Source organism: Nicotiana attenuata, chromosome 12 (assembly GCF_001879085.1).
Source record: "Nicotiana attenuata strain UT chromosome 12, NIATTr2, whole genome shotgun sequence".
Lineage (NCBI taxonomy): Eukaryota > Viridiplantae > Streptophyta > Magnoliopsida > Solanales > Solanaceae > Nicotiana > Nicotiana attenuata.
In genome coordinates, this window is record NC_032000.1 from 40593515 (window position 1) to 40618995 (window position 25481).

Below are 25481 nucleotides of genomic sequence, written 5' to 3' on the forward strand. Positions count from 1 at the left end.
TAGCAAGAACCTCCCCTTTCATTTTCTTTCTCCTCCTACTAGACTCAGCCCCTTCAACATTTTTCACAGAACCCACCAACACAAACCTACTATCTTCCTTCTCTGCTACATCAGAAAATACAAAACAGGTGTTTACCTCACCTGGGGTTTCTTGACTCTTGTCATTATCAGAAGACCCAGGTTCTTCTCCTTCACTAGCAGAGATGAACTTTTCAGACTCAGAGCTTGAGTCAGATTCTTCAGCTGAAACCTCTTTCCTTTGACTGGCCTTTAATTTCTCGTTCAAGGCTTTTCTGAGAGAGCCGGATGCTATAGTTTTTCTGGCTAACATCTTTTGCCGGTGAAATCTGGGTTTTGGGGTTTCAATTGGAGGTGTTGATGATGAGGTATTAGGGGAAACAGGTGGGGGAGTTCCAGGATTGTCTTGAGGATTAGTCATGGCGGAGAATTTCTGGAAATCTTTTGGGAATTTTTGGAGAAGAAAGGGGTTTATCAGAAGTATTGGAGAAGTGAATGACGGTTATGAGTGATAAGAGAAGGTGTGGAGTGCATTTAAAGAGGGATCATGATTAAGCCTGTAACGACAGCCTTTTCAGTGGTCAATTAGGAGTCTAATCAAATTAGAATTCCGGTCTCTTTAGAGATTAATGAGTGACGCTAGTTTTTAGGAAAAAACCTGTTTTAGTTAGACTCCTAGGAAAATGAAATTGGTTCAATGCTCAATGGATAGAATTTTTGAAAGTTTGGTGTAATTAGGACTTCTGCTCATGATTGGTAATTCTATCTTTCTAATTGTGCAAAGTATAGAAATATACCTGAACTTTCTCATAAGCATATACCGATGAACCAGGTTCTTCAAGTAAAACTTCTCTTGATCATGCCTCAAATGTCAGAATAGAAAAACTTTGTAAGAGATTAAAGATTCATATAAACACATGTCACGGGAGTATACTAATTGAAGTATGAGACTGAGTAAGAATTAGTCTAGATATTTACATTGAATTAAGAACTCCTAACCAATATTTTTTTTTTCAATTTTTTTTTTCATTGTGCATTCTGAACTGGACCTTTTAGGTGATCTTAATCATCCCTAATTCCAACCTGTTTCTTTCAAAGTTTTCTCTACTCAGTGCTTTAGTGAAGATGTCAGCTATTTGTTTATCAGTAGCACAAAATTTTATGGAGATTAACCCTTTCTCATAGTTATCTCTTAAGAAGTGGTGTCTAACATCTATGTGCTTGGTCCTTTTATGATGAACATGGTTCTTTGTCATACTTATAGCACTAGTGTTATCACAAAATATTGGAATACACCCCATTTCAATTCCAAAGTCTACCAGCTGTTGTTTGATCCATAGCAATTGAGCACAACAAGAGGCAGCGGCAACATATTCAGCTTCAGCAGTAGACAGGGCTACTGAATTTTGCTTTTTGGTAGCCCATGACACTAGACATGACCCCAGGAAATGTGCCATACCTGAAGTACTCTTCCTGTCCACTAAGAACCCTGCATAATTAGCATCAGCATATCCTACCAGATCAAAGTTACTACCTTTGGGATACCAAAGACACAAATCTGTGGTGCCTTTCAGATATCTCAGTATCCTCTTGACAGCAGTCAAATGTGACTCCTTTGGATTTGCCTGGAAACGAGCACAAAGTCCTACACTAAAAACAATGTCGGGTCTGCTGGCAGTAAGATACAAAAGTGAACCAATCATACCCCTATACAACTTTTGATCAACTGATGAACCAGGTTCATCGACATCTAATTTAGTGGCAGTTGCAATAGGTGTATCTATTTCTTTGGAGTCCTCCATTTTAAACTTTTTGATTAGTTCTTTTGTATACTTCTGCTGATGGATCATGGTCCCATTTTGACTTTGTTTGATCTGCAAGCCTAGGAAGAAATTTAGTTCACCCATCATACTCATTTCAAACTCACTTCCCATTAATTTTGCAAAGTCCTTACTCAACCTATCAGTAGTGGCCCCAAATATTATGTCATCAAAATATATTTGTACAACAAGGAGGTCTTTACCTTTTTCCTTTAGGAACAAAGTGCTGTCAATTTTACCTCTTTTGTACCCATGCTCTAGTAGGAATTTTGATAGTCGTTCATACCAAGCTCTTGGGGCCTGTTTGAGCCCATATAGAGCTTTGTCCAGCTTGTACACATGCTCAGGACATTCCTTGCTTTCAAATCCCGGAGGTTGTTTCACAAACACTTCCTCTTTGAGGTAGCCATTTAGGAAGGCACTTTTGACATCCATCTGATGGAGAGTAAATTCCATATGTGCTGCAAAGGCAATAAGGAGTCTGATTGCCTCTAGTCTTGCAACTGGAGCAAATGTCTCATCATAGTCAATGCCTTCCTCTTGGCTGTAGCCCTGAACCACCAGCCTTGCCTTGTTTCTTGTAACAGTTCCATCTTCATCAAGTTTGTTCCTGAAGACCCATTTGGTGCCAATGATTGACCTGTCCTTGGGTCTAGGAACTAGATGCCAGACTTGACTTCTTTCAAATTGATTGAGTTCCTCCTACATAGCATTGACCCAGTCTGCATCCTGCAAAGCCTCAACAATATTTTTAGGTTCAATAAGAGATAGAAAAGCATCAAATGCACACAGATTCTTTAATTGTGATCTAGTTTTGACTCCAGATGTTGGATCATTAATGATGTTCTCAATGGGATGAGAACTTTGATACTTGTGAGATTTCACCAACAACTGGTTTCTACTAGATGATTCTCCTGTGTTCTGTTGATGAGGAACAGGTTCATGAACAGGTTCTTGTAAAGAGTTTGTTTCATTTTCTCCCTGATTAGTTCCCCCTGTCAGGTTGCCCAGACTGGAAGAACCTGTTCCATCACCTGTTCCTTCTTTTGATGCTGCTTCAGTCAATTCTCTTACCAAGCCAATGGCTTCATCTTCATGTTCCTATCTCTCAGAAAGAATGTTAGTTTCATCAAATACAACATGCACACTTTCTTCTACACACAGAGTTCTTTTATTAAATACTTTATATGCTTTGCTATGTGAAGAATATCCCAAGAATACTCCCTCATCACTTCTGGGATCAAACTTGCCTAGGGAGTCTTTTCCATTATTGTGCACATAGCACTTGCAACCAAATGCCCTAAGGTGGGATATGTTTGGTTTTCTCCCTTTAAGTAATTCATAGGGAGTTTTCTCAACAAGAGGTCTAGTCATGCATCTATTGATTATGTAACATGCAGTGTTTACAGCCTCTGCCCAGAAGCTGTGGGGTAATTTGCTAGAGAGAAGCATGGTCCTTGCCATATCCTCAAGGGTCCTGTTCTTTCTTTGAACTACACCATTTTGCTAAGGAGTTCTAGGGGCAGAGAAGTTCTGATCTATACCATTTTCATCACAATATTCAGCAAATTTTATATTTTCAAATTCAGTTCCATGATCAGACCTAATGGATGCAAGTTGATTTCCTAATTGTTTCTGAGTTTTTCTAACAAAGGCAGTAAATATTTCAAATGCCTCATCTTTGGATGTTAGAAATAGTACCCAGGTAAATCTAATAATCATCAACAAGCACCATCACATATTTCTTTCCACCTCTGCTCAAGGTTCTCATTGGACCACAAAGATCCATATGAACTAGTTCCAACGTCTTGGACGTACTTACCATTTTCTTGGATTTGAAGGATGACCTTACCTGCTTCCTCCTTGCACATGCCTCACAAACTTTGTCTTCCTTGAACCTGATATTAGGTAACCCTATTACCAAGTCCTTGGAGACTAATTTGTTTAGCTGATTTAAACTGGTATGGACAAGTCTTTTGTGCCACAGGAGGGGATCATTAACTAGCACACTTAGACAAGTGAGTTCATTTTCTGAAAGAGTTGACAAATCTACAATGTAAATATTGTTAACTCTTCTTCCCTGCAAAACAATCTTGTGAGTGGTAAGGTTAATCACAAAACATTTGGTAGAGGTGAAGGCTACAAGATTACCTCTGTCACACAGTTGTGACACACTGATTAGGCTATATTTCAAGCCATCTATCAAGTAGACATTCTCAATGGAATGAGAGTCTATCTTACCTACCTTTCCAACCCCAATGATATCACCTTTCTTTCCATTTCCAAAGGAGACATTACCTCCTTTCAGGTTCTCAAGTGAAAGGAACTGGTCCTTATTCCCAGTCATGTGTTTTGAGCAGCCACTATCCATGTACCATATTTGGCTACTCTCTTTCACTTGAGCTTGCAAAAAGAAATCAGAGGTTAGTCTTAGGAACCCAAACTAGTTTGGGTCCCTTTCTTTGGGCAAAAGGATGAATCAGATTCTTTCTTGCCCAGCTACGAAGTTTGTGTTTTTCTTGAACAAAAGCTTTGTTCCTTTGACTGGCCTTTTCCTTTGCATTACATTCATTTTTATAATGGCCAATCTTACCACAATGTGTGCAGATCTTATTTTCAGGAAGAGTGAGGTACTTGTTTTTGGGGTCCCATTTTGGAGCTTGAGTCCCATAGCCAAGTCCTCTTTTATTGCTACTGTGATACTTCTGCAACCATGAGAGAGCATCAATAGCTTTGTTCCATTTGCAAGTTCTGTCTAGTTCATGTTTTACCTTTCCTAGATCTTCTTTTAGAACCTTAATCAATTCATCTTTCTTATACAGTTCATCTTTCATTTTTCCTAGATTTCTAGAGTGAGAAATGAGTGGTTAGCTTTCTTCTTTCCTGTTCCTAGTTTCAGTTTTAGATTATCTGACCTAAGTTCTAGAATACTATTGTCAAGTTCAAGAACCTGGTTCTTCAACTCAGCATTTTTGTTATCACTCTCATCAGCCCTAGATTCTAGACTTTTGCATTTTGCTTTTAGGATAACACATTCCCTGGACAGAACTTCCTTTTCATTGTTAACTATTTCAGACTCATCAATGAAGTATAATAATAGCTCAGCCAACCTTTCTTTAGACAGAAATTTAATTTTATCCTTGACATGCAGAATACTTACCTCCTGCTCATCATCTGATTCTACAATGGCCATAAGAGCTTGCTCTTCTTCAGCTTCATCTTCTGAGTCTTCATCAGAGGTTTCACCCCAAGCAGCAACCATAGCCTTGGTTGAACCTTTGTTTTTCTTGTGTTGAACCTGTTCCTTCTTCCTGTTTCTTCGTTCAGCCCTTGCTTTCTTCCACTCAATCTCCTATCGAGGGCAACTCTTGATCATATGGTCAGTCTTACCACACTTATAGCAACCACACTTTGTCTGTTTCTCAGGAGCTCTTGTCTTGTTGAAGTTTGTACCTCTTGATGAACCATTTCCTCTCATTAGGTACTTTTTGAAATCTTTAGTGATCATAGCCATCTCATCATCTTCTAGGTCTGAACCTTCTATAATTTTGAGAGCCAAACTTCTCTCCTTCTTGGGTGTATCCATCTTCCTAGTTTGCCTTCTCAGTTCATAAGCAGTAAGATTCCCAATCAGTTCATCCAGCCTGAGAGTGGCCATATTCTTGGACTCCTGAATGGCAGTGATTTTTCTTTCCCAAGAAACTAGAAGAACTCTTGTCAAGATCTTCTCCACCTTGTCTTCTTCAAGAATAACTCTTCCAAGAGACTTAAGTTCATTTGTCAGTGTAGTGAACCTTGTGTACATCTCTTGAATGGTTTCTCCATCTTTCATAGTGAAATTCTCATATTGAGAATATAGCAATGTTCCTCTGGATCTTTTCACTTGAGGTGTTCCTTCATGAGCCACTTGCCAAGTGTCCCATATCTCTTTTGCAGTAGTACAGCGTTGGATCCTGCTGTATTCATCTGGACCCAGTCCACACACAAGCCATTTCTTGGCCTTAGCATTTTTCTCCCATTTTTTCAAATCTTCAGCAGTACAATGAGCCCTTGTCTTTGGGTACCACACAAATCCCCCCCCCCCCTCTTGTGTGGTACCCAATTTTCTATCTAGAAGAACCTGGTTCTTCTAGGTGTTCTAACTACTACCGTTTGCGGAATTAAAATACAGAAAATAAGAGAACATAAGGATTTTTACGTGGAAAACACCTGGCTCAAAAGGTGAAAAAACCACGACCTACTACTCAGTAGGATTTTCCCAAACATCCACTAAACTCAATGAGCCAAAAACAGCATTTACAAAACTCTTGTAAACCTAAGGATTAACTCTAATCCAGTGTGGCACACAGTCTCAACTGTTGCGACACTTTCAAGTTAACTCTAACTTGAATACTCAAAGTACCTAATACAATTGCTTCTATGAAAGCTAGAAAGGTACAAGTTTTAAATCACCTACTACAATTGAACTAGAATAAGAATAAACACAATGGAACTGGTTCTTCTATCTTGTTCAAGTAGCTGCAGGCGTACACACTCATTCTCACATAAATTGCTCGCAAAATAGCCTTGCTCTTTTGCTCTCAATTTTGCTTAACTTCAGCGTATATGCATACCTGTAAAAGAGAACAACTCAGTTATTTATTAGATTAGTAATTAGAGTTGGATTGTAACTCAATTTCTGATCCTCCATTGAGTTTGAGTCCTAGACCAATCCAAACTCCAACCCTTATCCGGATGTGTTCTCTTCACATAAGGAGACATCTTCTCCTTATCCCATATGCAATCTTTTCGATCAGGTTAGAAGATATTCAGAAGATATTGCTGCGTGATCCCCAAGGACTTATCTTCTTCACGTGCATCTCATGTGCATGGGCCATAACAACTGTGTCTCCTAAGATGGACCTGGTCCTTCACTGAGTTCATTTGTCATTCTTCAAAACTTCAACTGATCTTGGGCCAACAGAGGTCGTACTCGAGCTCCTTCAATGAGGGATTACCCCCCTCAGAGTGTTGCTGTACAGGATGTGATCTCTTCCCGGCCTATCTACCACCTTCTAGACGAGTCTTCTAATGGAGAGGAGTCGCCATCGAGAAAGAGGCATAGAATAGNCTAAGATTTGTTAGAACATTATTAACCAATCCCTTTTGGAGACATTTTACTACTATACTATCATTGACTAGCGAGCATACACTTTACACACCGGTTTTGCGCTCATCAAATTTGGTCGTTGCCGAGGATTGCGATTATAGTGTTAATATTTCAGTGCTAATTCAGGAAAACTTTATTTTCTTTCCTTTTTTACGCTCTTCTCATCTGTGTGCAGGCAACAGGTTAAGTTCAGCGGTGTATGACTCGATCCTCTTCAAAGGACTTGGTGCCATATGACCCAGAGTTAGACAAGCACCTGAGGCAATTGAGAAGAGACAAAGGAGTGAGTGGATTGTTGTTGGGTCAGCCTTTACCTCAGGATACAATGGTGAACAACAAAGAGGTAATGGACCTAACTGCGAGAGAGGCGACTCAGCAATAGGAAGCACGGTTAGCAACTGAAGCAGCCCTTAGAATTACGGATGAAATGGTTGACGGGGATCGAAGGTTCAATATCAACTGAAACATGATCGAGGTGAATTTGAAAATGCAGTTCCTAGGCCTGGAGATTGTTAGGAGATTATGCTAGACCGATGTACAACCAACAATAGTCTAGTGTGAGGCCCCCACCCATCGATGACAATAATTTTGAACTCAAATAGGGAGTCATCCAAACCATTCAGCACAATTGCCTTTTCAGAGGCAAACCCAATGAAGATCCAAACAACCATCTAATGGACTTCGATGAAATTATGAACACATTTGATGTTCCAAACGTCAATACCACACAAGAGGGGGGTGATTTGTGTGGTACCCAATTTTCGATCTAGAAGAACCTGGTTCTTCTAGGTGTTCTAACTACTACTGTTTGCGAAATTAAAATACAGAAAATAAAAGAACACAAGGATTTTTACGTGGAAAACACCTGGCTCAAAAGGTGAAAAAACCACGACCTACTACTCAGTAGGATTTTCCCAAACATCCACTAAACTCAATGAGCCAAAAACAGCATTTACAAAACTCTTGTAAACCTAAGGATTAACTCTAATCCAGTGTGGCACACAGTCTCAACTGTTGCGACACTTTCAAGTTAACTCTAACTTGAATACTCAAAGTACCTAATACAATTGCTTCTATGAAAGCTAGAAAGGTACAATTTTTAAATCACCTACTACAATTGAACTAGAATAAGAATAAACACAATGGAACTGGTTCTTCTATCTTGTTCAAGTAGCTGCAGGCGTACACACTCATTCTCACATAAATTGCTCGCAAAATAGCCTTGCTCTTTTGCTCTCAATTTTGCTTAACTTCAGCGTATATGCATACCTGTAAAAGAGAACAACTCAGTTATTTATTAGATTAGTAATTAGAGTTGGATTGTAACTCAATTTCTGATCCTCCATTGAGTTTGAGTCCTAGACCAATCCAAACTCCAACCATTATCCGGATGTGTTCTCTTCTTATAAGGAGACATCTTCTTCTTATCCCATATGCAATCTTTTCGATCAGGTCAGAAGATATTGCTGCTTGATCCCCAAGGACTTATCTTCTTCACGTGCATCTCATGTGCATGGGCCATAACAACTGTGTCTCCTAAGATGGACCTGGTCCTTTACTGAGTTCATTTGTCATTCTTCAAAACTTCAACTGATCTTGGGCCAACACTATCTACTATTTACACTAGAAACAGGAACACAATTGCAACAAGAAGCTAAAATAGTATAGGGAAAGACAACCTTTTTACCCTTCAAACACATGGAAAAGAGGTAATACAGTCCCTGTTTGCTACTACCAATCACCTGAGGCCTCTTCACTGAAGGGGCCTGCAACAGACATAATGTAATACTAAAGAATACAACACATCTAAGGTGTACTGCAAGGAGTGAACACAAATCAAATTATATTTGAATGATGGAACATAAAGGACCCTATAAGACAATGTCTGAAGAAATTATCACATCTCCAAAATCAAGAATACTCTATATCCATTTGGCAGGCTTATCAGTAGAGGATAGGGTAGTGTTGTGATGTTAGTAAGGCATTTTTATCAAAGGTCATATGGTTAGATTCTCCTGAGTCTATGATCCAAAGGTCACCCTTTGATTCAAAACATTTGCATGAAGGTTTGTCAAAATCAATGGAAGAAGTACAGACTACAATACCTGCAAAGTTGATACTACCATTGGTGACATTGTCATTGCTGGAAGATCCTCCTGTATTCCCTACTTGAAAGTGTTGCAGTAAGCTCATTATCTGCCCATATTATTCTTTTGTCAGGTTGACATTCTGTTTTTCATCCTGTAGGTTCTGCTCATCCCCATTCTTATGAATTATATCAGCTGAAGTTCCATGTACATTTGCTATGGAGCCTTTTCCTCTGTTGAACTTGTGATTCTGGTTATGATTTGGATTGTTCCCCTGATTGTGGGACTGATTATTGGCACGATTGGGGTTCTGATTAGTGTATGAATTGTTTTGAGGGTATCCATATAACTTATAACACTTCTCCCTCGTATGCCTTGGTCTTTTGCAGTAGTCACAAAATGGCCGACCCCTGTTATTGTTGTTGACTGTGTAATGTGTCTTGAAGTTCCTGGCTCCAAGTGGATTCTGATGTTGTGGACTTGCATTCACATGCAATGAAGTAGACTCCAAGTTCAGTTGACTATTAAGTTTGAATTCCCTTTGTTTTTCTTCTTGTATTAGTAGAGAAAAAGCCTGTGCCATAGAAGGCAAAGGCTTCATCAAAAGAATACTCCCTTGCACTATTGTGTTGACCTCATTCAAGCCCGTTAAAAACTGGATAAAACGTCGATCCTGCTCTACCTTGTGCATAGTTTCTTTTGCTCCACACGTGCAGTTGCAACTACATTGAGATTTGGCACTCAAAGTGTTCAGCTCCTCCCACAATCTCTTCATCCGTGTATAGTACGTGGTAATGTCTAAGGATCCCTGAACAAGATCATTGACCTCTTTCTGAATCTGATATAATTTTTCCCATTTGTTTGGTCATAATGATCCTCTAATTTCCTCCACAGCTCGACTGAGTCATTCACATATTCTAAACTATCAAAAATTTCCTTAGCGAGGGAATTGAGGATCCACAAGGTTACCATGTCATCACACCTCTCCCACTGACGAAATTGGGGCGAATTAGGGCTAGGTTTACATTCCCCATTAATAAACCCTAATTTGTTTTTGACCAACAGGGCTCGCACCACACTTCTTCTCCAGGAACGATATCCAATTCCGTCGAACGGAACTGGTACTAAGGTCACTCCAGGACTATCCGAAGGATGAATGTAGAGAGGACTATCTGTATCGATGACCAATTGGTCATTTCTACTTGTGCCGGACGTGGTTTCTTCAGTCTGATCGATGGCCATGTGCGAAGCTCCGATTTGGTAAAATTAAGGAGTATATTAGTCTACTCAGCGAATAGATGAATCAATTAGGTCGAGTTTTCTCAATTTTTGGAAAAATTGCAGATTTGAAGGGTAATTGCTGAAACCCTAGCAAGCAACGAAAAGCAGACGAATTTGGGAACGAAGAATGGAGATGCTGACAGGATCCGAGCTAATATCCAAGCTCTGATACCATATTATGATTGTAAGCAAGCTCAAGACAATTGAGCTTCAATGGAGTTTTCAAGAAAATTCTGAGAATGAGAGAAGTGGAAGAGAGAGAGAGAGAGAGAGAGAGGAGAGAGAGAGAGAGAGAGAGAGAGAGAGAGTGAGTGAGAGCACTAACACGCATAGTACATTTTGGTATAATGAGAACTCTCTAATCAATTCCATTAGTTTTCCAAGTATATATGCATGTAAGTCAACTAAGCTAACTAACTATATCTACTAACTATATATTGTATAATGAATAATATGAACGGAGAATAGGATTAATAAGTATACTCAATAAAACCATGATGCATCACCAGATTTGGGTCTCAACAGCCCCAGTAAATATAAAATCAATCAAAGCAACCGACATTGATCGGAAAATTGTATTCAAGCTCGATAGTCAGGTTGTGTTCTTTGAACTTTTTACACTTAGGAATTGAGTCATCTTTTTAAGTGAAAGAAAGAGAAATCAACTCAATTTGGCTTCGACGCATCCTGAGTCATTAAAAAGTTTACTCGTTTGACGCTTGTTCCTGTCACTATATATATATCCATGAAATTATGCCAGATCTTTCCTGATATATAATTTAAAATGACATATGCTTTATTCCTTCTTAGTCAACCATTTATTTCGAAATGGGAATTACTTGGCGTTTGAACTTCCTTATGTATTCCACATTTGTTGATGTTATTGGAGTCAATTCGATGTTACCTACAGAATTCTCATTTATGTAAGGGTTCTCAAGCTTTACCAGAAGTTCCCCTCGGCTAGAATTTTAAAGAGAATTGACTTCTCCACAAAAGAACATAAAACAACTACGTTTGTCTTTGGTCAGTCAAAACTAATAAAATCAATACATACTTGTCGTATCAATCAGGCTAAACACAGATACCCACCAAACATGCATAGATATATTACATTAATTATTAGCTTACCTTGCACCATCTTTCTTACCTTCCATTCTATCTTTGTATCGAAAGGTCTAGTCTAAAATAGTCTGGATTTTGTTAGATTTAACTTTCTGGTAGAAAAGGGAAAAAAATGTCATACTACTGGATAGATGAGTCTACTACCTTCAATAATCTCTTTCTTTATATACGAGAAAATCTGTCTATTACTCAAAGGCAGAGGGCTCCAAAAGTGGATGTGATGAGACAACTTGGGAATCTTGGCGCCACTCTGAGACAGGTGGGTTGATTGTATGACCCTCCCGACGAGGACTTAGAGATGACCCGAACGAAAAGACTGCTCCGTCCCCTCGCCATACTTCTAATGATAATGATACACAAAAAGAAATAGACACAAGGATAGTAATATTCCATATCAGTAACATCCAACAGAAGTAGATGGATACAGCGTGGACTTGATGCAGAGGTGGATTAGTTGCAGTGCAAGACGAAGAGCGCACAACCGTGAGCTTTTACTGACATAGATACTGAATCCTTTATGGCTCCAAGATTTGTGGCACTCCATACTTCTCTGGCTGTGCACGTCGTAACATTTGAACTTCTTCTTCTAGCAGGAATTGCCTTGGCTATGTCTGATATCTTTGCTGACATATCCGTCACCTGGTTGTTCAAATTGAAGAAAGCCAAGTAGATTTCTCCTGAAATGTCAGGATAGCAATGTCAGATTGAAATAATGTACTACTAAGTAGTAGATAATTTCTATGCACCAACAGTGTGCAAGTCTTTTTACACCATCAAGATAAATTGAGCTACAATAATATATAATTTATACCCATCTAATAGTTGATCTGCAAGCTCTAATTGAAGTGGATGAAATGGGAGTTGAGACATTTGCAAGGATCTGTAACACGTGTAGGCTTCCATTTTATAGCTTTATTTATACCATACACCAACGTTCAGCCAATAAGCTCGTATCTATTAACACACAACAATAGTCTTGTTTCAAATTTGCTTAGTCCCTCAATCCCTATTATAGTCTTATCGATCAGGACTAGACTCTTTTAGTTTAACCTTAGGTACTCTTTTAAACAAGTGTGGAAGATCGCCTGCATCTCTTTAACTTAGATTAATTTACTGCAATTTCCATATTTATATCCCTTTTCATTCAGTCTTTCAATATTTAACAAATTAAGACTGTTTATCACTGCCATCCATTGAAGACATGTATTCTCCTTCTATGCTACTGAGATTCTGTCTCCTCTATGTTGGATTGAGTTTTGGTTAGAGAAATCATACCTCTCCTTCCAGTTGCAAGCCAGGACCTAACTCCACCAGACGAAGCTGCACGGAAGAAGAATCACTACATAAGCGATCTCTAGATTATAGAAAAGCAAGTAGACTGTAGGCAAGTTTTTCAGATGAAAACAAAATGACCTTTGACAATATCCAAGGAAGCACAAAGACCAGAATAACTATTCTTGAGTGTTCCATTGTTGTTCAACTCCCACATCTGTTATGAAAATATTAGCAATAAAGTTGGCCAGTGATTAGCAGACACCGTGGACTGAATGAAACTTCAAGAGTTTCTACTTTTTATTCAAAGAATGCACAGAACTTGTTCATGAAGTGCTGCTATCAGAATTGTTCATGGAAAGTCTGATTATTCAAACTAAATTACCTGGTTGGCATGGGATCTGCATCGTGAAAATGAACCTCTGCTCGACTCCTTGGATGTAAGCTTTCTATTTGAAGATGCACTAAAACAAAGTTCTGTTCTCTCTGTTACCAATAAGTGAAGCTTTCCGTGACTTTGGTGGTTATATACCATCACCCCCTCTCTGCATGAACAACAATTAGGATGATTGACAAAGATAGCATCAACAAAATCATGATTGAAGCAGATGAATCAGAGGAAGTTGAAGATATTTACGATGCTGAAGCTGCTTTTCTCTTGTATAGACAAAAAGGTGAGGTGCGATTATTTGAGCTCTCTTCCCAGCACACTTGCGCTACATCATTGTCAAGAACTTTAGTGGACCATCCATTTGCCTTCACATCTTTGCAGCTCCTGAGAACCAAAACTCTCGTCTCCAGCACACTCGTCTTTCCTTCATTCTTGGAATTGTGGGTCAAACCATGCTTTCCAGGTGAACTTAATGAACCTGTTACATAACGAAACTGCATTTACAAACATCAGCTTAGGATTGAATTATGTGCCTTAGTGAAGCCAAAAGTCGAATCAATTTATTCACATGCCTCCATGTTGTTTGAGCTAAACCAGTTAATCTCCAACAGAGTAGGATTTGTAAGAAGATTGAATGTAGTATCATCAAGCCTTCTCATATCTCCACCAAAGATGAAAGGGGACCTGACCATCGACCATAGAGTCACCTGCCAAGAAAGGAAAAGTCCATTGAATACAAGCCCGGTCACATGAGCTATGTCATATTTGGAGAATGGCTGCAGCAAAAGTACCTGAGTCCGTTGCTCATCCAGATTAAGCCTGCAATTTCTGTGTGGACCAAGATTTGAACCTGCAGCAAAATGGAGTATTAAATAATCTTCCGATGCCATATTTTCCTCTTTGTTTCGACCAATAGGAATGCATAAATCTCGTAGAAGAGGTAACTGGTGAACGCATTAACTAAATTGGTTCATATCTAAATCCTCACTACGTAAGCTAAGCACAAGAAATTGTAGGAGAAGTCGTATCTTTATTATATGAGGACTTTGTCCTGTTTAACATTTAGTTTTTAGCTTCTGCAAAAGATGTCTCTAGTTGGAGAAATAATCTGTATTCATCTCCTTAACCTATATAATATAGGGAGAACCTTGCGCTAATAAACATAAACCAACGGAGCCTGACTTTGCAGCGAACTGATACAGAATCCTTTCTGAAATGATGATATATTTAACAGTTTAACAAAGACGAAGAACAAAATAAATAGAAAAGTATTATCCTTCACCTGCGTCTGTTAGCCATCCAAGTGGTAGCATATCTAAGTCCGGCCACGACTTCCCCTTCAGGCCCTTGACTCCTACTAAGTTAGCAGCAGAAAAGTCCCTGCCACAAGCGTAAGGAGAAACCAATGTCAACAGTTAAATAAGAAAGTAGTGTCACAGCCAAATAACAAACCAGAAAAATAAAACTTGAGCCAAGACACAATTTGAATGTTAGATAAGCAATCCCAAATCACAATGTGACAAAAAACTTTTGGCAGCAAGCCTAGGAAAAATGAGAAAATCCTGACAAATTAGTAGAACAGATAGCACGATTACCTAGCAACATTGAAGTGCGCAGACACATCATTCCAATCATCCCAGTCATCACCGGTTACACGATACATGTTGACCAAACCACTTATATCCTTTGCCATGGTTGGTTTTGCATTAGTTCCCGGGGACAAGGAATATACGATAGGCCGTTTAAGTCCGTTCAATACCTACAGACAGGTAAACATTCTAACTTGCCATTATTACAAAAATGTATCAATTGAAAGACAAAAATGTTTCAGCCATTATGTTTACTTGCTCTTCTTTCTTTCTTTCCATTTTCCTTTTTCTCAGCTTTTCTTCCTTCCCCTTTTCTAGTAGGGTGGTGGTTTACAGCAAGTAAAATCATTTCGTAGCACCAATAGAAGGGGCAAGATGAAGTGCGTTAAGGAGAAGAAAGTTAGCAATCTTACCTCTGAAACAACAGTTATCTCATCTAAATCCAAGTCATCGCCGAATACACAGTCATGCTTCACTGAAGAAGAAGAGAAAACGGAAAGTTCCTTTAATATAAAGCACAGAAAACTCAACAGTTAAACAGTGATCTGGGATCCTTTAGCTTGGATGACCACAAACAAGGATTAGTCCTGCTTCTCAAAAAAAGTTTCCCTAGAAAGAAGAATCAATGGTTTTATGACATCAAAGTCTACATGGTTTCATGTGAAAATCAGACTCTTGAACACATCGACTCATCAGCATGAATTCATCATAACCCACCGAAACAGATGTTCCAATAAAAGTCTTGAGTTAACGAACATGTCTTACCAAAATCAACACCCCAGTCAGCGTATTGTTGATAAAGTGACCTAAGAAATGCTCTTCCAGCTCCCAACTTGGTATTCACACTCATGAAACCATTTGTCATCCACGCACAAGCCCTCTCCTTAATTCCTATATCTTGTGCACGCCATTGTCGACCAGCCTCTTCATAAGCTTTGCCCTGTTGGATGTATCACCAAGAAGTCAAGCATTTATCATAGCTACTAATATGTATTAAGATGAAGTTTATCAGCTATCATCAACACATTCGGATAAAAAATGGTATGAACTTGCCTAAGAAGCTGCATTTCCAGTCCAACGAAGTTGGACTGGATATATATCTACAGATAAAAGCACAAAGTTGAATTTGCATCTGGATAAAGAGCAATACCGTAGCGGTATCCAGTATGAGGGTGTTAGCATTAAATGCTTGTTTACTTAAACCTCTCATGACATGAATCCCAAATTTCAGGCCCATGCTATGAACTTTTTGGGCCACTTCAGAAAATCCTTTTCCACCTCGAGAGGAAGGCCATCTACCAGGGTCAGGAAGCATCCTTCCCCACTTATCAATGACGTCATAACCATACGAATCGGTATAAGCACCTTCTATTTTCTTCCTATACCAAAGAAAGTCCACCACAACATACTGCATAGAATCCAAAAGCAGACATAAATTTAGAGATGAAAGCAAAAAACATGTTGGAAGGGTAAAAGAATCTAATTAATTCTAGGCATTCTCATTGTGATGGAAGTCATTTTCTATGGAAATGTTTTCGGGTGTTTGGTGGTGACGAAAATATTTTGTGGAAAAATGTGGATTAGAGATTATTAATAAAAAAAATAAAAAAAGAAAAAACCAAATCATAGGAGTGTTTTGATGAAACTTTTGAGCACCAAAAACTAACAACAATGTCTAAATGTTTGTTGGAATAAATAATTTGAAGTTAAAATAGTTGCAAGGAAAATGGACAGAAGTAGGGCTTTCAAGCGGGTAGTGAGTCCTAAGTCAGAGGGGAGCAGGTCGCAAGGGTTGTATCCTCTCGAAATCCATTTTTCTGTTAACTAAACACCAAAAAATGGTTATCATGGAATATTTTCCTTCATACCAAACACACCCTTGAAGCCTATTTTTATGGTTCTTGTGAAAATAATACAACCTGATAACCATGAGCTTTTAGTCGCAGTGCTACAAGTTCTGCATTCTTAAGAAACTCTTCCTCAGAGATTGTCCAACAAAACGAGTCATAGGAATTCCAACCTCTTGGTGGTAAGCTGGCTTGTCCAATTTCACCTTGAGATTTAGTTTCCGAGGTTTCCCTGTGGTTAAGATACTCCACATATTACAATTTGATCATAAAAGAAAAATCTTTTCAAGAATACATGCAATTTATTAATGGGAAACTATTGAAAATCAATAATTACAAACTCATAAGTAAAAAAGTTGTTGTACCACCCAACTCTTAACAGCCTAACAGATGCCACTATGATGATAATACCCAAAAGATCAAAACTTGCATCCTTTGAGCAAATATTGGCCAAATGCTTCAGGATTTTTCGTTCCATCAAAAATAGATTTGGGTTTTATTTCTCCAGTACAGAACTTATTATCAATACCATTTTTGTTTAAAGTATACTCAAGTAGATAGAAAATATGCTGAAATTCGATGAAGTATGTGTCATAATACGTGATTAAGCTAGAAAACAATTATCAGAAACTAGCATAGAAAAATTCCAAGAAATGTTACAATGTCAAGAAAAACATTTGAATAAACACTATTTGAGATGCCTATGAATATCAAGCATACATGCATCAGAATTTCATTTAATCCATTCTTTTATTTTCCTCCAACACAGTACTCCTACCACTTAATTATAGCATGAAATTTATATAAAATGACAACATCCAAAGTGATTGATAGAAAAAATTACTAATGGTGAAAATAATAGGAGAAAGTAGTATAGAAAAGTTACCAGTGAAGAAAAAGAGTGAAGAAGATGATGAAAAAAGAAGCTTTCAAGATCATCCCTTTTCAGTGTAGTATTCTTTAAAATTAGAGTGATTTTTGAGTTTGGGGTTTTGAAGATTTATATGATAAAAACGAAAGGATTTATAATAATTATTACATAGGGGCCTGGCCTGAAAAGGGGGTTAGTTAAGAAGTGAGGTGGGGGTAAAAGATGATGTCTGAAAAAGTGTGATTGGGAATTGTAAAAATTTTATTTTGTGCCTCACACAATTAATAACTCTTTTTATCTTATAACTATGTGATTCCAAAATTTCTATGAATCGAAAAGTGTAAGATATTGGTCAACAAATATATGAGATAAAAATAGGCTTCACACAACTAATGTAAGTTGTGTGTGACACAAAATAAAATCACTCGTAATCATCGGATGGATACTGTTTGTCGGCATAAGCGGCAAGTGTCAGCAGACAAAGGTGCTGTTGCTATCTCTCTCTCTTTCTCATGTCTTTTTTCTGTTACGCATTCAGCACTAAAAGGGGCGGTTAGTAACATTAGGATCGATAATCTCTGCAATGAGTTGTTTTTATTCAAGTATCGCTAATTCTTGGTTTTTTTTTTCTTTCTTTTGGGCTAATTCTTAGATTGTTTTCTCACATTGCATGTATACTAACATTTGAGTCTTAAATTACACTAGTATTGGCAATCAAACGAAGTTTAAAATAATACTGAATTCTATATTAGGATTATTTCCATGATTCTGGTAATAAAGTGCATCTTAAATTTATTTATATATAAATAGAAAATACAGAAAATTTATAGTATTTTTTATTTTTATAATATTAGTTTAAGATGAGCTTAAATAATAAATATGATCAGTACAAATTTATATTAACGAACTTGAAACTGAGACTAGGTATTGTATGCATTAGCGCCGTCCATAAATAAATCTGTTACAAAAGTTTCCAAAGCATTATAAAGGCTACCTTACTAAAATCAAAAAGCGAGGCCGAGAAAATTAGAAAAATGCATCACAATTCACAACTAAAAGGGACATGCTAATTAATGACAAATGGAATTCCTAATTTTGAAGTAAAAACCTATTAATGACAGAGTTTGAGAGAAAACGAAAAATATTACGGTTTGTTATTGACTATCTTTTCAGAATAATATCAACTTTCCTCAAATAATTTAAGATGCTAATACTAATATTTTGGCATAAAATAGCTAAATCGGAGATCTTCACCCAACTTACCCTTATCTGTTAACCATTTCTTGAGTCTATTTTCAATAGCAAATTGTTAGCGTACGACTCGAGCTCCTCCCAATTACGTGTATTAGAACTTCTTTCATCACAATATGAAATCAAATAAAAAAATAAAAAATAAAAAGGTTAACAATTGTATCTTTTTCTAACAACTGTACCAGACGGAACTTAGACAAGTTAATAATTAGTAATTGATGGAATCAAATTTACAATCCGAGCCCCTTGAAAATATTTCAAATTATGTAAAAGGACACTTATTTTTGACCAAAATAAAAAAAAAAACAAAACAGTCACTTATTATGGGACTGAATGTAATAATAAATTATTAAAATAAATTGTACCATTTCAACTTACTAGCAGTATTTTAAAAAGTATTTTTGAGACTCCCCCTTGGGTGGGGCACTTGCAAAATACCCTTAGACTCACGAATGAGGCTTAATTCTGTGATGCTTACGTTCTAACACTCGATTATGTGCCCTAAACACGTCCAAGGCTCAATTCTCGGGGCTCTCCCAATTAAGGATGGTAATGGGACTGTGCGGATTAGAGAGTTCGCGAATGCGGGGCGGGGCGGCGCGAGTTCAATTATTTTTTTGAAAAAAACATGCAGGGCGGGGCGGGTCGTGGGTTAGAGTTCTCTTTTTTTTTTTTTCAAACAAAAACTTAAAGATCTAAAACGCTAAGGCCTTTCTTCTAAGCTAAAATTAAACCCCTATGCAGTTGAGATAAGGAAAACGTGAAATTTAAATTGATTGTCCACAACACAATTATAAATGAAGTAAGTATTGAAAAAACTTTCAAGTAGTGATAGGTGAGAACCCATGATTTATTGGTCAAACGAATTGAAAATGTCATTTGATTGACTTTCATACTGCTCAGACAAATTTATAAGTACTACTAGAACTATGCCAAGAAGCATTACAGTTACATTTGATCCAATATTTCCATAGGATGCCATATATTCTATGCTTTTGAAAATAGAGAAAAAATGTAACGACTCGGCTGGTCGTTTTGACTTATGTGTAAATGGCTCCGGAATGGAGTTTTGATTATTCTGATAGCTTCGTATGATGATTTTGAACTTAGGAGCGTGGCCAGATAGTGATTTGGAGGTCCGTAGTTGATTTTGGCTTGAAATGGTGAATATTGGAAATTGAGAAGTTTGACCGAGAGTTGACGTTGTGGTTATCGGGCTCGGATTTGGATTTTGGAAGTTGGAATAAGTCCGTTGTGTTATTTATGACTTGTGTGTAAAATTTGAGGTCAATCGGACTTGATTTGCAATGTTTCGTCATCGAATGTAGGAGTTAGTAGTTCATAAGTTCATTAGGCTTGAATTGGGATGCGATTCGTGTTTTTGATGTTGTTTAATGTGATTTGAAGCCTCGACTAAGCTCGTATGATGTTTTAGGACTTGTTGGTATGTTTGGTTGGGGTCCCGGGGGCTCGAATGGATTTCGGATGGTTAACAAAGTGAAATGGGACTTGAAAGACTACTGAAGTTTGTTGGTGTTCAGGTCTGGTTTCCTTCTTTGCGATCGCGTGGATAGGTTCGCGATCGCGAAAGCTTGTTTGGGCAGCTAGGATTTTTACTCTACGCGTTCGCGAGTTGAGGGCTGCGATCGCGTAGGTTAGTGAAGTAGTGAACCACGAACGCGTGGGCTAAGCCGCGTTCGCGAAGAGGAAATAAGGCAGGAGCTGAGTTCACGCGTTTTGTTCTTCGCGATCGCGTGATGAGGGGCGCGATCGTGTAGGTTTGAGGAGGCAGTGTGATCGGAGCCAACCCTACACCACTACAGAGTGGCGAGAGCGGTCGATGCAGCTTTTACCCGAGAAGGTCGGGATCAAATCCACAGGGAGCTGATTTGGGAATTGAATTCCTATCTAAACTAGCAATGCGTAATGCTCTTAATTACTCTTCCAATCATAATTGTTCGTTTTTTTACTTCTAATATTATACTATTGAGATGCTAAATTAAACTAAGAATAATTGCTTGAAAGGTTTTCTAAATAGGTAACGAGGCACTAGGGAAATGACTTTCCCCTAGGTGAATACTCGACGGGTTCTAAAGTCTAAGGCCAAGTTGTTATGTTTGGGATCGCGATATAGCCAATGCACGATTATACTCACTCTATACCTCTCGGTAGTTTGAGTGACTTTGCCCTAATTGACTTTCTCAAGACCAATAGGGTGTCGAAATTATGCAAGCAATGTAGGCTCAAGTCGGGTATTACTATCTCTAGGTTTAACCCTTTAATTGGGGCTATCAATCTCTTGATTACGCCCCAATTCCTTGTTAGACTGATTTCCTAGACTCAAACTCTCTTTCTCAAGAAGAGCCCAAGTCAAATAGGCACATAGTGTTTGCAACCACTAATCCAACATAGAAAACATAAATTAGTCCAAGTATCAACCACCGATAAACATCTAAGCCTTAAAACACAAGACGCATTAAATAGTCACACTAGGGTTGAGCCACAACCCTAGCTAATGGGTCTAGCTACTCATAATAATGGAAGAAAATAAATAATTAGATAAAGAATAACCCATATAATATGTTTACAAGCTAAGAATTAAAGATTCAATGTTGAACTAGCCACAAAATTACTCAAAATAGGTCCAAAATGGTCTTCACGTGCTCAGCTAAAAGTTAGATACCCTAAAAATCTGAAAAAGAACTATTTATACAAGGCCGAATTTTCTAGACAAAAATACCCCTGACGGAGGTACCGCGGACCGCGGAAAATGCACCGCGGCCGCGGTGAGGCTTTTTAGCTTCATTTCTCAGGCTCTGAATCTGGCCACCGCGGCCGCGGTAGCTTCACTGCGGTGCGCACAAAATGGACTGCGGCCGTAATGCCTTCCAAACTTCCAAACTCCCAGCTCTCTGAATCTCCTCTCCGCGGACCGCACAAAATGGATTGCGGCCGCGATGAGGCTACTGCGGTCCGCACAAAATGGACTGCGGCCGCAGTGCTTGAGCTTCCAAAATTGCATCTCTCTGATATTTTCCACCGCGGACCGCACTAAATGGACTGCGGCCGCGGTGGGTCTTCTGCGGTTGCAGTGGTTTTTATGCTGCAGCAGTGCCTTGACTTGTTCTTGGTACTTGAGCAAGTTTCACTCCTTTTTGAGCTGGTTTTGACTACTTGTCACATTTTTGACCAAACCATACAAACAAGTACAACATGTAAGCCTTTGGGACTATTTGTATACATTTCTAATCAAAACTCAAGTAAAAAGGAGTGTAAAATGAACTAAAATCCCTAGTTATCAACTCCCCCAAACTTAAACTTTTGCTTGTCCTCAAGAAAACAAAATAAGTCCCACCTCCTTAAGAATACAACCAAGAAAATTCAGCTGACCTAAAGTGACCTCATCTAGCATCAATTGGGACTAACAATTGCCCTCAATTCATATGAATCATTAACAACATTCAACCTTTTAAACACCATGTTTTAGTGCGACACAAAAGTAACAAGGATTGACTCAACTCATCAAGGAAACTCTTTCTACTACTTTGGTCATTGTGGAACCCAAACTCATACTCCTCAACTCTCCATAAGCAAACCTCACTTTTAGGTTGTAGCACTCAGAACAAAGATTGTGGAAAACACACTCATCTTTCTCAAAAAAAAATCACAAGTCCGGCTCTAAGTACCATAAGCTTTCCCCTTATGTGAGTCACCACTAATGTAAGCTTCATTCAACTCAAGATCATATAGGGTTTTTGTGGAGATATAGTGAAGGCTTTTGGTTTAGGGTAGGAAATATTTGGTCTAAGTAGGTTCCATCTTCCCTTAATCACTTCATTTGCTTTATTTTGGCACACATTCTCTTGACTTTTTAAGTCATTTACTTCTTTCTTAGGGGTTAGAGAGACACACTGTCACTCTTTCTTGTTCATTTCAAACCTTTTTCTCCTTTCTACACTTTCCACGCCTTTCATCACTTTACTTTTATTGAATCCCTTCGTTTCTTCTATATTGTTCATTCTTTTTGACTTTTTGATTTTCTTTCTTTTTCTTTTTGCCTTTCCTTTTCTTCGCTTTTGTACCTTTTACCACTTTGTTGCATTCCTCGTCTCTCCCCCCAAACTTATACTTTTGCCATGTGCTAAGGAAAGATTGGGTGCCAAGAGAGGGTCTTTTTAGAACGGGTAAAGGCTTGTATCGTGGTCTTTGAAGGAAAAAGGGCTATGGCTCAAAGGGGTTGACTAGGGACATTATCATTGGAAGGCTATGGATGTTTTCAAGATATCATTCGGATCAAGGAGAGCCTATAATTCTCAAGTCAAACTACACTTAGAATTTCGCGTAGACAAATATTCAGGGCAAGTTCTAGACTCAATGGCACGGGACTTGGACTTGCAATTCAAATCTCACCACACAAGCTATAGGATTGCTAAAGAGACAGAGTCGAGGGCCCACAACGCACAACGACCCTTGCTAAATTTGAGCCAATTCACATGGTCCCGAAAACCACTTGATGATTTGTGGCCAAACACAAGAGCTCAAGGTCAAACTATCACCATCCTATTACACACCGAATTGTTTTTGACCAATAAAGATCAAAGGCAAATTGTGGTTAGCCGCAATGAAGCTTTGCCTGAGACATATTCACTCACTAGCTACTATTTACACAAAAAAAAAAAGAAAACAAGACTCAAACCCTTAAGAAGGTTGTCATGTCATTCCAATCATCGGAAGAGGCCACCCGGTTCACACAGATTCCACCTTTGGAAAGAACCGTGGCATTAAGGAAAAACCAAAGCTTATTGCACGCAAAAACTCAAAATAAGAAGCTACCGAAAATGAAGAAGAAGCCTATGAAAGAAAAATGCGGAAAGTAAAAGAATAGTACAAATGGGGATTTAGACGAATATAAATAGAGGAAATGAAATATATACATCAGAAAAGTAACTTTATTAATACAAACCCAAGTTGCAAAGTACGAAAATGAACTAAAACTTGGTAAAATATGTACATACCAAAAGATAAAATCAAAGCATAATAAAACGAAAATAGTATCATATTTAACAAGAACCAAATTTCATCAAAATAGGGCTATCCCCCCTCAAATGAAATGCTAGCATTTTTGTCCCCCCTCAAAAATGCCTAACTAACCAAAATAGCTCAAACAAAAAAATAGAGAGTAAAGAAAACTCCCCTATGGTCCTGTCTGCATGGGATCCAATGAGCCTTAGGTCCATGGGTCCTTTGACTGCTCGAGAACCAGTGATGGATCCCTGAACCCGTGCCTGCATGGACTGAAGGTGCTCTGAGACCTGGGTTGGCTAGAAAGAACCTTCCCTACGGGTCCTCCAACTCTGACTGCATCATCGGTCGGGGGATCAACTCTTCCTCCTCTTTGGTGCCCTTTCCAACCCTTGTACGGCTCAGTCTGAGCTACTGGAACTGGGTCAGATGTAATAGAAGCTCATGGCAAGTGATCAGCAGCCTTCATTACTTCTCCACTATGCCCTCAACTCCTTCACGGACTCCCTGGAGGCTCGAGTCTTTCTCAGCTTCTTTGTCTCCCTTTTCAGCTCTGTCATATGCCTTCCCATGAGCACTAAAAGCCTCCAAATCGACTTACTTGGTTCTCAAGATCTCTGTCTGGTTGCCAGAAGCTCGCTTGAGAGTCTCCTCCACTGAACTCTTGGAACCCGTGGTTGTTGGGGGTACGACTGGGCTGCCACCGCCGAGGTAAAGAAGGCACAGATAGCTTAGAAGTAGTTGCCTGCATCCAGTTTGTTGATTACTGCAAGGTTTTGGCTCAAAACGGTAGGCAATCAAATGGGTATGCTGTGGATGAGGGAATATTCTGGAAGTAGTGGGAAGTAGAGGGTCCTGGGGCAACATCTGGTGTTAGTAGGAGTTGAGTAGAAGGGACTACTACTACTAGCTCTTCAGAATGCCAGGTAGAAGATAGTGCTTTCTTTTGATCTTTGTTTTTAAGGGTTGTCATCACTCTTTAGGCTTATTACAGGAGAAAGGCAGCTTTGGTTCACCTTCACATCAAACTTCCGTTTCTCTACCTCCAAGTCCTCAAAGTACATTGTCCAGGGAAATGTGGGAAGGATATGATCTATCACCTTCATTGCCACCCGTGATCACACAGACATGACATTTCGTGACATTGATCGGTGCACACCTGACCATAATTGAAGCCACCAGATTGCCCGGGAGATAGGCAGAGAGTTCTCATTGAGTAGTGGGGTCCAGCCTGCTGCACACGAAAGTCTCCCACCCCTTTGCTTCAAAGTTTAAGTTCTCCTCAGATATGGGAACTCTCTGCTGTCAACCATTGCTGGTCGGTGGTACCCGGGAGTGCAGGTATTCTGCCAACTCACGGACGGGCGCCTCATCCAATGGCCACCTTTTCTAAATACAAATGATATCTTCCTCCAAGAAAGCCCAAGTAGCAGTTGATTGTCTGCCCATCGACTTCACCTGTTCAAATTTCGCACCTAGTACTTTTAGGTGCCCTTAGTTTTGTATGTGGGCACATAGTGTAAAACTCATTACTAAAGTGCTTATTTGGCCTCCTCTGACGTCCCTATGAATATATTCCATCCCTGATCTCTCTCTGAATTCCTCTGCACATTTAGGGTTGTGAGGCAGAAAGGTCCCTCTCAATGTACTTTCCTCTCTAGTATCAATTCCTCTCGGGCCACCACGTCTCTGGAACTTGTGGTATGCTTTCCTCACGACGAATCTATTCTGCAAGCATCCAGGTCTCTAGTTCTCTTTCAC

At 38.9% G+C, this 25481-nt stretch overlaps 2 protein-coding genes across 3 annotated transcripts in view; one reads left to right on the plus strand and one right to left on the minus strand.

Annotated features, from left to right (window-relative positions):
- On the minus strand, positions 11616-17605 carry LOC109235602. Of its 2 annotated transcripts, none has more exons than XM_019401780.1 (14): positions 17463-17605; positions 16649-16808; positions 15880-16137; positions 15495-15669; positions 15143-15204; positions 14736-14899; positions 14423-14520; positions 13932-13990; positions 13713-13847; positions 13387-13634; positions 13135-13294; positions 12891-12966; positions 12753-12797; positions 11616-12154 (listed from the first exon to the last, which is right to left on the minus strand). In XM_019401780.1, the coding sequence occupies exons 1-14, from the start codon at positions 17513-17515 to the stop codon at positions 11928-11930; spliced, it is 1920 nt and encodes a 639-aa protein (XP_019257325.1). In that variant the 5' UTR covers positions 17516-17605; the 3' UTR covers positions 11616-11927. The 2 variants fall into 2 exon arrangements, with proteins under 2 accessions (XP_019257325.1, XP_019257326.1); XM_019401781.1 differs by lacking the exon at positions 17463-17605 and adding an exon at positions 17297-17316.
- Positions 25009-25481, plus strand: part of LOC109236054 (DNA-directed RNA polymerase subunit beta''-like) — a 3145-nt gene continuing 2672 nt past the window's right edge. Inside the window, exons 1-2 of the mRNA XM_019402284.1 lie at positions 25009-25061; positions 25337-25421. Coding sequence (XP_019257829.1) covers positions 25009-25061; positions 25337-25421 — 138 coding nt within the window. The remainder of the gene's footprint in view (positions 25062-25336; positions 25422-25481) is intronic.

What these genes read in the sequence shown, in the direction of transcription:
- LOC109235602 (XM_019401780.1), bottom strand. Translation starts at nt 17,515, where the DNA reads ATGATCTTGAAAGCTTCTTTTTTCATCATCTTCTTCACTCTTTTTCTT. An exon ending in TGACTGGGGTGTTGATTTTG is followed by an intron (nt 15,205 to 15,494) that starts GTAAGACATGTT and finishes CTTCTTCTTCAG; the next exon opens with TGAAGCATGACTGTGTATTC. An exon ending in GCGCACTTCAATGTTGCTAG is followed by an intron (nt 14,521 to 14,735) that starts GTAATCGTGCTA and finishes CGCTTGTGGCAG; the next exon opens with GGACTTTTCTGCTGCTAACT.